The sequence below is a fragment of the Rhizophagus irregularis genome, chromosome 19 (genome assembly GCF_026210795.1).
Source record: "Rhizophagus irregularis chromosome 19, complete sequence".
In the NCBI taxonomy this organism is placed as follows: Eukaryota; Fungi; Glomeromycota; class Glomeromycetes; order Glomerales; family Glomeraceae; genus Rhizophagus; species Rhizophagus irregularis.
Genome location: NC_089447.1, coordinates 2,514,596 through 2,532,321, shown reverse-complemented (window position 1 = coordinate 2,532,321; position 17,726 = coordinate 2,514,596). Strand labels below are relative to the sequence as shown.

The following is a 17,726-nucleotide window of genomic DNA, read 5'->3' as shown; positions in this document are numbered from 1 at the left end:
GTTGCACTTCTTGCCGGCCTTCCTCGAGGTTCTGTTGCCGCCGACCTTTCTGAAATTGCCAAAGAAGTTTCTGCTAAAAGCGTCAACATCCCTTTCTCCTACAATTCTTACAATCCTAAACCTTATGCGTATGTACACTTTTCCTCTGCTGCTACTAAAGAATCGGCTATGGGGATTACTTGTGCTCTCAAATCTATTGGCCTTACTTGGCATGAACCTACCGAAGTCTCCTCTCTTTGCCATTGTTGTGGTCATCCCGGATGTACTCCGGATAGATGCGCTTCGTCACGTGCTCTTCAATGTCCCTCTCGTCCGTGGTCTAGCAATGATAAATTGCGTGAATTATATAATAAACACTTACCTTCTTCTCATCCCGCTAAACGTCATAATCGTTTTGCGCGTCCTGATAATTCCTGGCAACGATCTTATGCTGACGCTGCTGGAAGAAAAGCTCCCTCCCGATCCCATTCCCGCCCTAGATCTTCCCATTCGCGCTCTCAACATAATAATCATCGTCATCGTCCTCATCGTCCTTCTCAATCTGAATTGGACTATGACACAGTTGCAATGAATATCCCACCCTTAATGGATTGGCAACATATCACCGAACAAATCACTATCATACTCGAAGAAATTACTCACCTCACCACAGAATTTGCCCAACTTCAAAATCGGGTTAAATGGCTAGAAGACCACTATTCTTCCCCTCCTATTCCAAGGTCCCAACAACCTCAAGCTCCTCCTGCCCCCGAAATTAAATCTATGAACCAAGGATGGGATAATATTGAACCCTCTGATCCTCGACGTCTTAGTGACAACCTCATGGATTTTAGTTCTCCTGTTTCACCATCGAATGATCCTAATTTCACTGCTCATTCACATATTCTCCTTCCTCCCCGTATGAATTTGATCCCTGGCCCTGCCACATCACCACAAGATCGCCTTTCCTCCCTTACTGCTACAGTCACTGAACTCACTAAAACAGTACAACAAGGCATGGCTCAACAAAAACAATTCTTGGCTGCTCGCGATAACGCGAACTCCCAATAATTTTTAACTACCAATTATTTCCCTCTACTACTTACCTTTTATCATAGTGTAGTAATGATGGACAATACAAAACATAATTTTTCTCCTCACCCTTCTCCCTTTATTAAATTTGGTCAAATTAATGTTAATGGCTTATGTTCCCCAGTTAGACAACAACATTTGCTTAATTTTTTTCTTCATTCTTCTTTTGGTGCTTTGTCTATTAATGATACCCGCCTTTCCCCTTCAAATGCTAAATTTATTTTCAAAAATGAACATTTCCAACATCACTTTAGGTCCTATTGGGCCTGTTCGTCTTCTTCTCGTCCTCATGATGGTGTTGGTATTTTATTACGTAATCCCCTTCATAAACATGTTCAAACAATTGATCCTTGGAATGGTCGTCTTCTTAAATTGGATCTATTTTTTCATCAAACGAAAATTTTTATTATCTCTATATATTATCCCCCTTCTGGCTCTATTCATCAGTCTATAGGTGCTGATCTTATTGCCAAACTTCTTTCTTGGCTTGATCATGCCCGTGCTAATAACTATTTTGTAATCATCCTTGGCGACTTCAATATTGATGAAGTCGCTCATTCCAACTATTCATCCACTCACTTCACGCTTCTTCGTTTACTCTCTTTTCAGTTTTTTACTGATCATCAAGCTCACTCCTCTACCGATGGTCTTGATCCCACTTTTTTCCATGATAATGGATCTTCTAGACTGGATTATATCTGGTCTTCACCTGGTTTTCCTGCCCCTGGTCTTTTTACGCAAGTGGTTACTTGCCCTAATCTACTTGATCGTCCTTTTACTGATCACAAAGTTCTTATAACTGTTTTTGACTTTAGTTCTTGCTTGGCTATTTTGGCTAAGTCTCGTCTCAAACAAAAAAAAGAAATGCGTACTATCTTTTCTTATACTTCCACTTCGGATGAACAATGGAATAATTTTACCACTGAAGTGGATGATTCTCTTGGAGTATATTTAGATAGACAATATAATTCTCGTCTTGATTTCTCTTTTCTTTCTCTTGATCGTATGTGGCATGCTTTAAAAGCTGCCATACTTAGTGCTGCAATTGAAACATTACCTTTTCAAAAAGTCTCCAACACACACCGATATTCATACTCTCTTGAATTAACTAAACTTATTGCTATTAACAAGTTTTTAGATCGATTTTTATATCGCCTTACCACTTGTCGTTCCAATCGGCCTACTCAAATTGCGCAAATGACTGCTGCTTTACCTTCCCATCTTGAGAATCTTACATCCTTGCTTCCTGATTATTTAATCCCTACCTATTCCACAACTCCTATATCTGTTTTTAAATCGTTTTTACGATCACAAAAGAATTTAGTTTCTGCCTTCTTATCTACTAAATTCGCCCAACATCTTACGGACTCTGTGGAATTCTATACAGCATTACGTGACGAACATTTTTCGAACTCGCTTGGCACCTTCATAGACTCTGCTCTATCGGTTGAAAAATGTTTGATTGTTCTTGACCGCGTCCTGGTTGTCCTGGACTCTACTCCTACATTTTTAACGGATCCTTTGGATATTAAACAAGCTGCTATTGCTCATTTCCAGTCAATTGTTTCTCCTCCGTTGGTCCATTATTCTTCTATTGCTTCATTTCCTGCTCGATGGCAACAAGCCTACACTCCTCTTGCGGATGTGTCTGTTTTATTATATGATCCTGTTTTAGCACCTATTTCCTTACAAGAATGGTCTAGTGTTATTTCCTCCATGCCAAATAACAAAGCTTCCGGCCCTTCAAAAATTTCTTATGAGATGATCAAACATTTGTCCGGTGATGCCTTAGGATTTTCTCTTTTACTTGCCAACACTTGCCTTTCTCGCGGCGATATTCCTGCTGATTGGCGTGAAGCCGTGATTTATCCTATTCCCAAGCCCCATGACTTTGATGCTCAACTCAAGAACACTCGACCTATTACCCTTCTGGATATAGTTCGAAAATGTGTTGTTAAGGTCGTCACGAATCGTCTCTCCAACATCCTTGCTGATAATAAAATTCTTCAAGGAGGTAACTTTGCGGGTTTACCTAGTGGTTCTACTGATGTCCCTATCAAAATGCTTGATGCAATTATTTATCAACAAAAACATGACTCTTCTGATGATCATGAATTATGGATCGTTTCTCAAGATATCTCTAAAGCTTTTGATTCTATGGATCTGAATATGCTTAAATTAACTTTAGTTAGATTACATATTCTTGCACTTTTAGTGCAATTTATTTTAAATCTTTTTACACGACGTAATAACAAAATTATAACTTGTTATGGCGATACAGCTGCTTATAGAGTCCGTGTTTGTATCGATCAAGGAGAAATTATTTTCCCCTTACTTTGGGTTATTTATTTGGACCCTTTACTTACTGTTTTAAATCAAGAAGCACAAGATCCTTTCGTCTTGAAATCTTCAGCTCTCTTAGAATATTCTCCACTTGATTTTGAACAACATTCCTTACCTATTTCACATTTGACATTTATGGACGATTCTACACTTATTGCTTCTTCGAAGCCCGGCATTGAAGATCGTCTTTCTATTACTGCTGAATTTTATACTTTGAATAATGTTCAAGCTAATTCGGCTAAATATGTTTTTCTTTCCTCCTTTTCCCCTTCTTCGAAGATAGTTTTTGATCTTTCACCTTCTTCTTTAGTTTCCAATTTGTCTCTTTCCCTTTCCTCTTTATTTTTGAATACTTCATTCCGTTTTTTAGGAGTTTGGTTTTCTTTATCTGCTTCTCCTCAATTTGTGCTTAAACAAGCGCGTTCTATGGTTAAAGATATGGCTGCTCTTCTTGGTCCGAAAAAATTATTGGCGCAACATGTAGCCTATCTGTACAATGCTGTTCTCCTTCCGAGATTGGAATTTCGTCTTCAAACCGCTCTCTTTTCAGAAAACACTGTTCAATCAATTGTTACACCTATGTTTTCAGTTCTTAGAAGAAAAGCTGGTCTTGCCGCTACTACTCCATTAGCTTTGCTCTTCTTGAAACTTCCTTTCTCTATTCAGAATGCTTTTTACTGATTTCTTTCTTTTCATATGGCTTCTTGGCAAAAGATTTTCACTCATCCAGATTTTCGATTGTTTGCCAACTATGCCATTTCATATCTTCAAGACTTTTTGGGCGCGGAGAGTTGCCCGACTACTATTAACTTAGAACTGTGGTCACAAGTTGTCTACTTATAGACACATACTTTGTTTAACACTCTTTTGTTTTCTTCACGACTTACTATCACGTGGTCTCTATCTTTCCGACCTCTGAGGCGTGATCTACAACCGGCTATGCCGCTCCGATCCATTCTACCACATTCTATTTTTCAGTCGAGTTGGAAACTTTGGAAAAATTTGAATATATTTATGCTCGCTCAATTGGTTTCTCCTTGTGGACAGTATCTCATGAATTGGCCTGACCTTCGGTACCTTGGTATCATTGGTCGTAAAGGACGCATTCCTGCTTGGTTTAATTTTATAAAAAATAATTTTCTTTCCTCTTCTTCTTCTTCTTTACTTTTGTCTTTGTATTTTATTAATTCTTCTTTTACTTTAGCTTCTCCTTGTTTATTAGATCATACTGTTAAAGATTATCATTTTTATCCTCAATGGGCTATTAATCTTGATTCTGCTACTCAAACTTTATCTGTTGGCCGTGTGTGTATCACCTACAAGAAACAAAACTCAGCTATTATGTCTCATTGGCTTCCTGTATCTACCTCGGCTGATGAACGAACCTATAACCCTTGTCCTGGTTGTGCCCTTAATATTCCAGCATTATCCAGAAAATCTGCCATTAAACAACAATGCAATAGCGAAAAATGCTTTTTCAATGTAATCCTATCGGAAACTGTGGGCTATCCTACCAGAAATGCCAAAGTATTTGCGGCTTACCTTCCCATAACTCTATCTACTTCATGGAGTTATGTTACTTTTTTAGCTTTTGTTCATTTGACAAACTCGCCCCTCTTATCCGTTTCTCCCACCCTTTCTCCTTCCTTTCAAGACAGAATTGAAGTTGATGTTCTGCCGTCTTTTGTGCAAACTTTATATACCGATGGTTCTTTCCATCCTGCCAAAGAATCTTCACTCTCTTCCATGACTTCTGCTTGGATTGCTCTTGATGATGATGGTTTTATCCTTGAATCTTCATCTGTGCATCTCCCTTCTTGTTTTCCTTCGGCTTTGCATTCTGAAATTTTTGCTATTTTATCGGGATTAAGCGCCCTCTCCCATGACTCTTCAATCTCTGTTTATACTGATTGTAGTCAATTAGTTTCCTTATGGACACGTTTTGTTAATGCTCCCTTCTCACCGAAGTTGCTTCGAGAACCTAATCATCTTTTTTGGCTTTCTATTCGACAACTTATCATAGATCGTAATCTTAAAGTCGATTTGATTAAAGTCCTTGCTTATGGCGATGATATCCACAATATACAAGCGGATTCTCTGGCAAAAGATGCTCATTCGTCTTTACAACCTACTGTTTTCCCTTCGGCATTTTGTAATGCTCCATGTTTGTTGACTTTTAACACTTTGCCTATTGACATGAATATTCGTCATTTTCTCCGCTCTATAGCCGATGCTCGTGCTCTTTTATCTTTCTGTTCCATGGCACGTTTTACTGCTCTTGGTTCTCCTTCACTTTTTGATTGGGCTGGTATATATTTCTGCCTTTCACAAATTAAAGGTTTTGCTTCGCATAAAAATGGTCATCCTGAATTTTGGATCTTCTGTATCAAACTCCTTTTGGATATGTTGCCTACCTTAACTACTCTTCAACAACGCAAGCCTTATTTATATTTTCCTTACTGGCTTTGTCCACAATGCAACTCAGCTCCTGAAGATTTGAATCATCTTTGGACTTGTCCTTATATTCTCCCAGATCTTAATCCATATTTAACACATCAGTCTGAAATTGTTAAATTCAGAGATTCTTGTTTATCTTCGTTCTTATTTCTGAAGCCTTTGGATATTACCTTCCAAACTGGTTTCTCTACTTTAGATTGTTGGAACTATGAAACTCCTTCTCCGTCCTGTCTTTGGCTTACTAGAGGATTGTTACCTGCGCATTTAACGGCATTTTTGAATCAACACTTCTCTCTCTCGTTATATACAAACACTATTTCTCCTCTTCTTGAACGACTTCCAAGTCGCACTTTTGCAGATGTGCTGGCGGAATGTTCTTTTCCATGCTTTGGGAAGAGTCACAGGGTATCTTGGCTGCTTCTAAATTACGTGGCTCATCTACAACTTCTCCTTCTATTGCTACTTCTTCACAAAAAAACAACTCTTCTTTGGCGTCAGTTTCTCAGGATTCCTGGATTTCTTGGATATCCTCTTCTATAATCTGGGGTGGATCATGGATCTCGCACTTGGATTTTCTGTGCCACTTAACAGTTCAACCTCTTAGGATTTCTTTCTGGTAACGGACTGGATTTTTGGATGTTAGATAGTTGACTCACACTGGCCTTCGGGTAAAGTTGGGGTATGCGATTCTGTAATAGTTTAGTTTTTCTTTGCTTTAATTTTATTTTAGTTTAGATTTCTTTACTTGTATGAGTCGTGAAGCTACTCTTTTTATTTTTTATTAGTTTATTTTCTTATTTTTTGTAATATTGTTCGATCATGTCTTCGAAGTTTAAAATATAAATAAAAGATAAAGTCACAAGACTGTTTGCACAGGAAAAAGATAAAACTAGATGATAGGACACAGACCCGAAATTAGTCTCATAAGAGGCAATGGGTGGTCTGGCTGTAAACACTAGCAAAGGAAAAGGATAAAACTAGGGTTGGTCACCCTATCTCAATGGTTAGTCACTGAGACCCTCATTAAGCCTGAGTATGGTGAGGTCGCAGGTTCGATTCCCATGACCACGGAAATAAAAAGAATTTTACTGCGGACGCTACAACCAATAGCGTGAAGGTACAGGGATTAGTGTAGTTAGACTGCATCATGGTGAATTAGTGTGTACAGTTAGGCCGCACATTTCAACTAAGGGTCATGGTGTCCTTCTAACGTTCCCTATGAGGCCATTGGCACGCAAGCAAGCAGTTCCCCTGTCCTTAAGGTCACTACTATACCTTGAGGAGGACTTCCTGTCCGGGTGGTCACTCCACGATACCACTTGTGGTCAGTAATGGCTAGATGGTCGTCCTAGATGGTAAAGCTGAGGGTGCAATGTCTTAGTGATAGTTAGACCTTCTGTTAGGTTTTAGGCCAACCAAAGTGTTCGTGCGCAGAACAGGTAGCGTGGTTATAGGGTTCGGATTCTCTCGCCCAGGTCCTGGTTGGTGATGCGGTGGTTGATACCCACCATAAGGGGTGATCCTGGACAAATGCCTGCTACTTCCTGGTCCGAGTGGTCACTAAAACAAATACACTTTCTGGGGCAGAAACAACTGTACTATCACGCAGGTAATCACAGGCATTAGTGGCCTTTGATGGAGACTTAGTACCTAAAATGGTGGTATGGAAGGGTACTAGATGGTTGATGTTACCTGTCGAAAGTCCTCCATGAAAGTAGATGCTCTCTAAAGGTCGTAAAATAAATTGAAAGTATCAGTATCACGCAATGGATATAGGATGAGTAGGCGGCGCGTACAAACCGCATCAGCTTAAAACGGCGATGGGGGCATGTCTTCAAAGTGGTGCTGTTACCTGAGGAATTAAGTACTCGGTATAATAGTTGCCCAGTGAAGATGATAGGACACAGACCCGAGATTAGTCTCATAAGAGGTAATGGGTGGTCTGGCCGTAAACACTAGCAAAGGAAAAGGATAAAACTACCACCATTCGATTCGTCTCAGTGAGACGATTCTAACAAGCTATGATACATCTTTGTACGATTATTAGATGCCAAGTTATTTAATATATTCTTTATATAACTGCGATTATAAACGGTTCTTTTTAATATAAGATTTTTGAGGATAGGTGTGATAGTGACTATAGATAGATTGTGACTATATAGGATAGATTTTAATAATAAAGTGTTTTGAACATTCAACCGGTGTGACTATATAGTAGAATGTGACTATAACGGGAGCGACTATAGAGGGAGTTGACTGTAGTCACATTCTACTATATAGTCACACCAGTTGAATGTTCAAAACACTTTATTATTGAAAACTATCCTATATAGTCACAATCTATCTATAGTCACTATCACACCTATCCTCAAAAATCTTATATTAAAAAGAACCGTTTATAATCACAGTTATATAAAGAATATATTAAATAACTTGGTATCTAATAATTGTACAAAGATGTATCATAGCTTGTTAGAATCGTCTCACTGAGATGAATCAAATGGTGGTAGTTTTATCCTTTTGCCGTGCAAACAGTATTTTGACTTTATCTTTTATTTATATTTAAACTTCGAAAATAATAGTCGAACAATATTACAAAATAAGAAAATAAACTAATAAAAAATAAAAAGAGTAGCTTCACGACTCATACAAGTAAAGAATCTAAACTAAAATAACATTAAAGCAAAGAAAAACTAAACTATTACAGAATCGCATACCCCAACTTTACCCGAAGGCCAGTGTGAGTCAACTATCCAACATCCAAAAATTCAAACCGTTACCAGAAAGAAATCCTAAGAGGTTGAACTGTTAAGCAGCGCAGAAAATCCAAGTGCGAGATCTAAGATCCACCCCGAATTATAGAAGAGGATATCCAGGAAATCCAGGAATCCTGAGAAACTGTCGCCAGAGAAGAGTTATGATGATAAGGAGAAATAGTAGAGGCGGTAGTTGTAGAAGGGCCACGTAATTTTGAAGTAGCAGTAATACCCTGTGATTCCTCCCAAGCGTGGAAAAGAACATTCTGACAAAGCCAGATTTCACCATATAATTTAACTTGGAAGTCATTAAGAAGCGGAGAAATAATTTTATAAATGACTGAAAGAGGAAAATATTGTTTCAAAAACAAAGTTAAATGGGCAGGAAGTAAGCTTCGAGTAAGCCAAAGGCAGGACGAAAAAGGAGTTTCAAAATCCCAGCAGTCCAAAGCAAAAATTCATCAGGGAAAGAAAGGTCCAAAGATTTTAAGGACGAAAATGATTTAATACAAGCGTCCCTAAATGTAATAACTTCAGAACGATGTGTTAAACAGGGATTAAGTTCTGGAAGGATATAAGGACAAGTCCAGAGATGGTTCAAATTTTCAGGAAAGGAATTGCATTGTGGACAAAGCCAGTCCGGAGAATATAAATGGAATTTCTGTTGTTGTAAAGTAGTCAAGGTAGGCAACATATCCAAGAGAAGTTTTATACAGAAGATCCAAAATTCAGGACGACCATTCTTATGAGAAGCAAAACCTTTAATTTGTGAAAGGCAAAAATGTATACCAGCCCAATCGAAGAGTGCAGAAGAGCCAAGTGCAGTAAAGCGTGTCATGGAACAAAAGGATAAAAGGGCACGAGCATCTGCGATAGAACGGAGAAAGTGACGAATATTCATGTCAATAGGTAAGGAATTGAACTTAAGCAAACACGGAGCTTGATAAATAGCCATTGGTGAAAAGGTAGGTTGCATAAATGAGTGAGCGTTTTTAGCCAGAGAATCAACTTGTATGTTATGTGCGTTATTCTTGTGAGCAGGGATTTTGTTCAATTTAACTTTCAAATCAAGATTCTTAACAATATGTCGGATAGAAAGCCAAAGAAGATGATTAATTTGACGAAACAGTTTTGGCGAAAATGGAACATTGACAAAACTTGTCCAAAGAGAAATAAGTTGACTACAGTCGGTATTAATTGTAATGGAAGAGCCAAAAGGAAGAGCATAAAGTCCTAGTACCACAGCATAAATTTCAGAACGTAGAGCTGAGGGTGAACACGAAGGGAGGCTTATAGAGAAAGAATCCAATATAAATCCATCATCATCAAGGGCTAACCAGGCGGGTGACATAGAAGGAGGAGTAGATTCAGATGCGTGGCGGAAGGAATGATCAGTGTACAAATTCTGTACTGAAGGAGGCAAGGATGGAACAAAGGTATTATCATTCGCATCATTCGTCGATGTGGAAGAAAAATTATCATTAGAAGAAGGAGTAAACGATAAACTCTCAAGATATGTAAGGGCTAAGGAAGTAGCATAACTCCAGGACGTAGACAAAGTTATAGGAAGATAAGCTGCAAAAACTTTGGCATGCTTCGTGGGGTAACCAACGGTTTCAGATAAGGAAACATTGAAGAAGCATTTCTCGCTATTACAGCGCTGTTTAATCGCGAATTTCTTTGACAAAGCGGGTACATTGTAAGAACAACCAGGGCAAGGATTGTAAGATCGTTCATTGGCAGAAGTAGATACAGGAAGCCAATGTGACATGATAGCGGAGTCTTGTTTCTTGTAAGTGATACACGCACGGCCAACAGATAAAGTTTGGGTAGTGGAATTAAAATTAATAGCCCATTGGGGATAAAAATGATAATCTTTAACAGTATTATCTAATAAACAAGGTGAAGCTAATGTAAAATAAGTATTAATAAAATACGAAAATAAAAGTAATGAAGAAAAAGAAAAAGAAAGAAAATTGTTTTTAATAAAATTAAACCAAGTGGGGATCCGTCCTTTACGGCCAACGATACCAAGGTAATGAAGATCAGACCAATTTATAAGATAATGTCCACAAGGAGAAGCTATTTGGGCAAGCACAAAAATATGCAAGTGTTTCCAAAGTTTCCAACTTGTTTGAAAAATGGAATGTGGTAGAATAGATCGGAGTGGCAGAGCAGGTTGTAGATCACGCCTCGGAGGTCAAAAAGAAAGAGACCACGTGATATTTAATCTTGAAGTGAACAAAAGAGAATTAAACAAAGTATGTGTCCGCAAGGAAACAACTTGAGACCACGGTTCTAGGTTAATGGTAGTTGGGCAACTTTCAGCGCCCAGAAAGCCTTGAAGATAAGAAATAGCATAGGCGGCAAAATTTTTAAAATCTGGGTGAGTGAAGATTTTTTGCCAAGAAGCCACGTGAGAAGAGAGAAAACGATAAAAGGCATTTTGAATAGAGAAAGAAAGTTTCAAGAAAAGCAAAGCTAGTGGAGTAGTAGCTGCAAGGCCAGCTTTTCTTCTAAGTGCTGAAAACATAGGCTTGACTATCGACTGAATAGTACTTTCAGAGAAAAGAGTAGTTTGGAGACAAAATTCCAATCTCGGAAGAAGGACAGCATTATAGAGATAGGCCACATGTTGTGCTAATAATTTCTTAGAACTAAGAAGAGCTGCCATATCTTTGACCATAGAGCGCGCTTGTCTGAGAACAAAATCAGAAGAGGCGGACAAAGAAAACCAAACTCCTAAAAAACGAAACGAAGTATTAACAGGTAAGGAAAAAAGGGAAAGGGAAGGAATGGAAACTAGAGGAGAAGGTGAAAGATCAAAAATAATCTTCGAAGAGGGGGAAGAGGATGAAAAAAGAACATATTTGGCTGAATTGGCTTGAACATTATTTAAAGTATAAAATTCAGCAGTAATAGAAAGCGATTTTCAATTCCAGATTTCGAAGAGGCAATAAGGGTAGAGTCATCCATAAAAGTCAAATGAGAAATTGGTAAAAATTGTTGTTCAAATGCTAATGAAGAATAATCTAAAAGAGCAGAAGATTTCAGAACAAAAGGATCTCGTGTTTCTTGGTTTAAAACAGTAAGTAAAGGATCCAAATAAATAACCCAAAGAAGAGGGGAAATGATTTCTCCTTGATCGATACCAACACGTACTCGATAAGCAGCTGTATCGCCATGGCAAGTAATTATCTTATTATTACGTCGTGTAAAAAGATTCAAAATAAATTGAACTAAAAGTGCAGGTATGTGTAATCTATCTAAAGCTAATCTGAGCATGTTTAAATCCATAGAATCAAAAGCTTTAGAGATATCTTGAGAAATGATCCATAATTCCTGATCATCAGTAGAGTCATGTTTTTGTTGATGAATAATCGCATCAAGCATTTTGATAGGAACATCCGTGGAGCCACCGGGTAAACCAGCAAAATTTCCTCCTTGAAGAATTTTATTGTCAGCAAGGATAGCAGAGAGTCGATTGGTGACGACTTTAACCACACATTTCTGAACAGTTTCCAGAAGAGTAATAGGTCGAGTGTTCTTGAGCTGAGCATCAAAATCATGAGGTTTAGGAATAGGATAGACCACAGCTTCACGCCAGTCAGCAGGAATATCACCGCGAGAAAGGCAGGTATTGGCAAGTAAAAGAGAAAAATCCAAGGCTTCACCAGACAAATGTTTTATCATCTCATAGGAGATCTTCGAAGGGCTAGAAGCTTTGTTGTTAGGCATAGAAGAGATGACATCAGACCATTCTTGTAGAGTGATTGGTGTTAAAACAGGATCATATAATGAAGCTGACACATCAGGAAGAGGAGTGTAAGCTTGTTGCCAACGTGGAGGGAAGGAAGCAATAGAATGATATTGGACCAAAGGAGGAGAGACAACTGATTGAAAATGAGCAACAGCAGCTTGTTTGATATCCGAAGGGTCCGTTAGAAGAGTGGGGATGAAGTCCAAGACAACCAGGACGCGATCAAGAACAATTGAACATTTTTCAACTGATAAGGCAGAATCAATAAAAGTGCCAAGCGAGTCTGAAAAATGTTCATCACGTAGAGCTGTGTAGTATTCTACAGAGTCTGAAAGATTCTGAGCGAACTTAGTACCCAAAAAAGCAGAAACTAAATTCTTTTGTGAGCGTAAAAAGGATTTAAATCCAGACAAAGGAGTTGTAGAATAAGTAGGAATTGAATAATCAGGAAGTAAGGATGTGAGATTAACAAGATGAGATGGTAATTCTGCAGTCATTTGTAAGATCTGGGTAGGCCGATTAGGATGACGAGTAGTAAAACGATATAAAAATCTATCTAAAAACTTGTTAATGGCAATAAGTTTAGACAATTCTGGGGAGTATGTGGAACGATGTGTGTTGGAAACCTTATGAAAGGATAGTGTTTCAATTGCAGCGCTAAATATGGCGGCTTTTAAGGCATACCACATACGATCTAAAGATAGGGAAGAAAAATCAGAACAAGTAGTATATTGTTTATTTAGGTACACGCCAAGAGAATCATCCACTTCAGTGGCAAATTTCATCCATTGTTCTTCGGAAGTAGAAGTATAAGAAAAAACGGTACGCATTTCTTTTTTTTGTTTAAGACGGGATTTGGCTAATATAGCTAAGCAAGTACTAAAGTCAAAAACAGTGATAAGAACTTTATGATCAGTAAAGGGGCGATCAAGGAGATAGGGGCAAGTAGTCACTTATGAGAAAAGGCCAGGAGCAGGAAAACCAGGCGAGGACCAAATATAGTCCAATTGAGAGGAACCATTGGCATGAAAAAAGGTAGGACTAGGACCATCCAAAGAAGAGGAATAAGCATAATGGTCGGTAAAAAATCAAGAAGAAAGTAAACGGAGAAGTCTGAAATGATTGTGTGAATAGTTGGAATGAGCAACTTCATCAATATTGAAATCGCCAAGAAGGACCACAAAGTAGTTATTAGAACGTGCATGATCAAGCCAGGAAAGCAATTTGGCAATAAGATCATTACAAATAGATTGGTGAATAGAACCAGAAGGGGGTAATATAAAGAAATAATAGAAATTTTTGTTTGATGAAAAAATAAATCTAATTTAAGAAGGCGACCATTCCAAGAGTCAATTGTTTGAACATGTTTATGCAGAGGGTTGCGAAGTAAAATATCAACGCCATCATGAGGACGAGAAGAAGATGAACAGGCCCAATAGGACCGAAAGTGATGTTTAATATGTTCATTTTTAAAAATAAATTTAGCATTAGCAGGAGAAAGACGAGTATCATTCAATGATAATGCACCAAAGGAAGAGTGAAGAAAAAAATTAAGAAGATGTTGTTGACGTACTGGGGAAACAAGACTATTTACATTAATTTGACCAAATCTAAGAAGAGGAGAGAAGTGGGGGGAAAAATTATGTTTTTTGTTGTCCATCATTATTACACACTGATAAAACGGGTAATAAAGAAAAGGGGAAAAGGGAAAGAGACAGAATAATTAATGATTAGCTTGGCCATTTTGGCGAGCTAAGATGATGTTGTTTTGTTGGATTCCTTCTTTAATCGAGCCAGCCAAAGAGGCAACAGTATCAGAAAGAGAGGAGAGACGCTGTTCCATATCAATACCAGTTGGAGAGCTAGAGGCAGGACGTTTAGAAGTAGTATCATTGTTAGACTTGTTATTTTTCTTCTTGTTATCTTTAGTCATTTTGTAGAGTGTCTTAGTTATCTAAAATAAAGAAAATATAAAGAAAAAGTAATAAAAAACTTTGAAAAAATTTTTTATCTTTTCGTAAATATTGTCAAGTGAGCAGAACGGGAGAGAGTTTTTAGTTTTTTAGTTTTATCCTTTTGCGATCACTGGCTGATGAGTTATTCAACAAAATGTTAAGCATCGGCATTATTATATTTCTTGATTTACGTTTACTGCGTCATTTAACATTTTGCTAAATTTCTCAGTACCTAGTGATTGAAAAAAGACGATTAATAGCTCGTTGGAATCGCCTCATCAAGACGAATCGAATGGTGGTAAGCTCATCTCTCTGTGATCAATATTGACGGAGTTACTACTTAAAAGCCATTTAATATTTTTTAATTTCGGAAATTGATCTAGTGATTGGATTTCGATGTATTTTATACCATTAGAACCGTCTCATCAAGACGAATCGAATGGCGGTAAGATCATCTCTCTAGGATCAATATTGGCAGAGTTATTACACAAAAACCATTAATATTTTTTTAATTTCGGAAATTAATCTAGTGATTGGATTTAGATGTATTTTATACCATTAGAACCGTCTGATCAAGACGAATCGAATGGCGGTAAGATTAGGGATGCTAAGTGTTACATTACGTTACATTACGTTACGTAACTTACATTGTAAGTTACATAGGCTTGATGTAACATTACATTTATATGTTTACCAGAATTAAGCTGATTCGACCAGCATTACTTAGTTAAAAACTAATTTTGGCCGAGTTATATAATTTATATGAAAGATTTGCATAAAAAAAATATTGGGCGCAGTTTAATTACATAATTATTTTTTTGGTATGACCGATTAATAAAATTTTTTTAATTCTTTATTTTTTTTTTTAATGGGATCGGAATAGAGAAACTATTTGTAAGATCAAGAAGGAACACTAGAATTTACTTAAAGAACTGAAACAGTTCTAATATTTTTTAAATTTTGTTGAAAACGGAGTTTTAGAAAACTAATTAAAAGACGAAATGGGTGAGTATGAGGAAGAACGTCAGCATTTACTTAATGAACCATTAGTAATGTTCTTCTTCTATTTTGTAGGAAAACAGAGCTTTGGGAAACTGTTTAAAAGGCAAAATGAGTGAGTATGGGGGAATGTCAGCATTTACTTAATAAAACAGTACTATAAAACAGTACTAACATTTTTCTTTAAATTTATAGAAATGGCAACGAACCGCTGATTGCATAATCATTTATTTTTAAATCGTAAGAAATACATATCAATCATCTAAATCTAAATCAAACTCATTTTCTTCATATTCTGTTAAAGTTTTGAAATTGCTATCAATGTCACCTTCCAGTTCTTTATCTGATTCTTCACCTAACTTTTCGTCATCTGATTCTAAATCACTCATTTTTACGCTACTTTTAATTAATTCTTTGACCGTAAGTGGCACATCCAATTCTCGAAGAATTCTAATATTCCAATATATATATACTAATTTTTCTGCTCGATCAATAACCATTCTATTTCGCAATTTGGAATGAATAAAATTATATGTAGACCAATTTCTTTTACTTGCTGCTGAAGAAGCCGGAATTGATAAAACTTTAATTGCAACCGAACTAAGTAGTGGGTATCTTGACTTTAATAAATTCTACCAATTAATTGGCATTTGATTTAATCCACTCCACAAATGTTTTTTAGCAAATCCTCCGCGTCTTCCTATATATTCACTTAATTCAATTAATACCCGAACTTCATTCTCTTTTCTGGCAATACGTATAATTTCTTCTTCTATAATATCATGCCAATTACCACTATTTACTAGTTCTCCATTAAATCTAGGATCTAATCTATATGCAACAATAACCGCAGGATTATATAAAAAGTTGTCCCACCGATATTTAGCTCTATCTATTGAATATTCAACTAAATCATTTGGAATTTTATTATTTAATAAGATGTTATTTTCAATATCTCGTAATGTAACAAAAGCTGATGAAAGATAAGGTTCGTCTTCTTTTAATTTTCGTATAAAATTTATAAACAGTTCCAAAAAATCACGAAGATTTTTAAGTTCTTCCCAAAAACAATCATCAATAATGTAATTTTTAATTTCTTGATTTAAAATAATATTTTCTTCCGCCAACAATGCTCTCATTGCAATTTTTGTTTTCAAAATATGATCTAAACACTCAAACACTGACATCCATCTTGTTTCAACAGTTAATGTTAAAGCAACTTCATATCCATACTTTTCTTTTTGTATTCTCCAAAGTGTAGCTAATGGAATTTGGTGATTACGAAAATATAAAGCCAATCGTTTCGCTTTTTCTAAGATATCATTAGCCCATTTGTGTTTCATTATATCTTTTACCCACAAATTAATTTCATGTGCCCAACATCCAAGAAAAATCTTATCAGCATACTTTTCTTTAAGTATTCTCCATGCTGATTTCATATTATTAGCATTATCAGTTATTACAGCCGTAAATTTGTCAATTCCAATTGATATCATACATTCTTCTATACCTTTGGCTATATTTTCCCCAGTATGATGCTCTTCTTTTGTATATACCGATTTATAAAAAATAGGTTTTGGAGTAGTTATTATGTAATTAACTATTGGAGCTTTATTTATGTTTGACCATCCATCACTAGTTATGCAAAAATATGGTGTTTCATTAAAAACATTTCAGACTAATTTTTTCAAATCTTTATATTCTTTATTTAGTAAATTACCAGATAATGTGTGACGTGACAGAATGTGAAATGAAAGACATGCTTTTTGTAAAAATGCTTGAAAATCAACATTTTCTATTACATTAAAAGGAATTCCAGTAGACCAGTACTGCAAAATGCACGAACTAATCATGATTCTAATTCTTCCTGATCTTGTTTTGTAAAAAAAGGCATATAGTGATTTAAAGTAGTTTGTTTACGTTTATTAGTTTGGTTTACAGCAGGTTCAGATTCAGATATGATGGATTCCATTGTAATTTTCCTTGCAAGACAAGTATTAAGATGTTCTTGTAATCTTGTCGCATTTTTTGCCCAATCAGAATTACAATATATGCATTTATATCGTTTTTTTCCATTGGAATCTATTATTTCTTCAAACTCTGACCAGAAAGAATATCTTTGTTTTGGCATTTTTTTAAAAATTGATTATCTTTGATCATCTTTAATTTATATCAAATTGAATGTTACAATAAAATAGTGTAATGTAACTTATAGAAAATTACCGTAACGTAACAATAAATTTCATAAATTACAGTAATTTACCATCCCTAGGTAAGATCATCTCTCTACGATTAATATTGGCGGAGTTACGATACAATAAAGTTTTGAGTATAATTTTGGCTAAAATTATGTTAATTTTTGGCCGGAATTATGATATACTAATA

At 36.3% G+C, this 17,726-nt stretch overlaps 1 protein-coding gene across 1 annotated transcript; it reads right to left on the bottom strand.

Annotated features, from left to right (window-relative positions):
- Positions 1 to 17,190: 17,190 nt before the first annotated feature.
- Positions 17,191 to 17,472, bottom strand: OCT59_011093 (uncharacterized protein; the record flags this gene model as incomplete). Its single annotated transcript, XM_066136286.1, has 1 exon — positions 17,191 to 17,472. One exon carries the CDS (start codon positions 17,470 to 17,472, stop codon positions 17,191 to 17,193), a length of 282 nt encoding a protein of 93 aa, XP_066000923.1.
- Between the last annotated feature and the right edge of the window lie 254 nt (positions 17,473 to 17,726).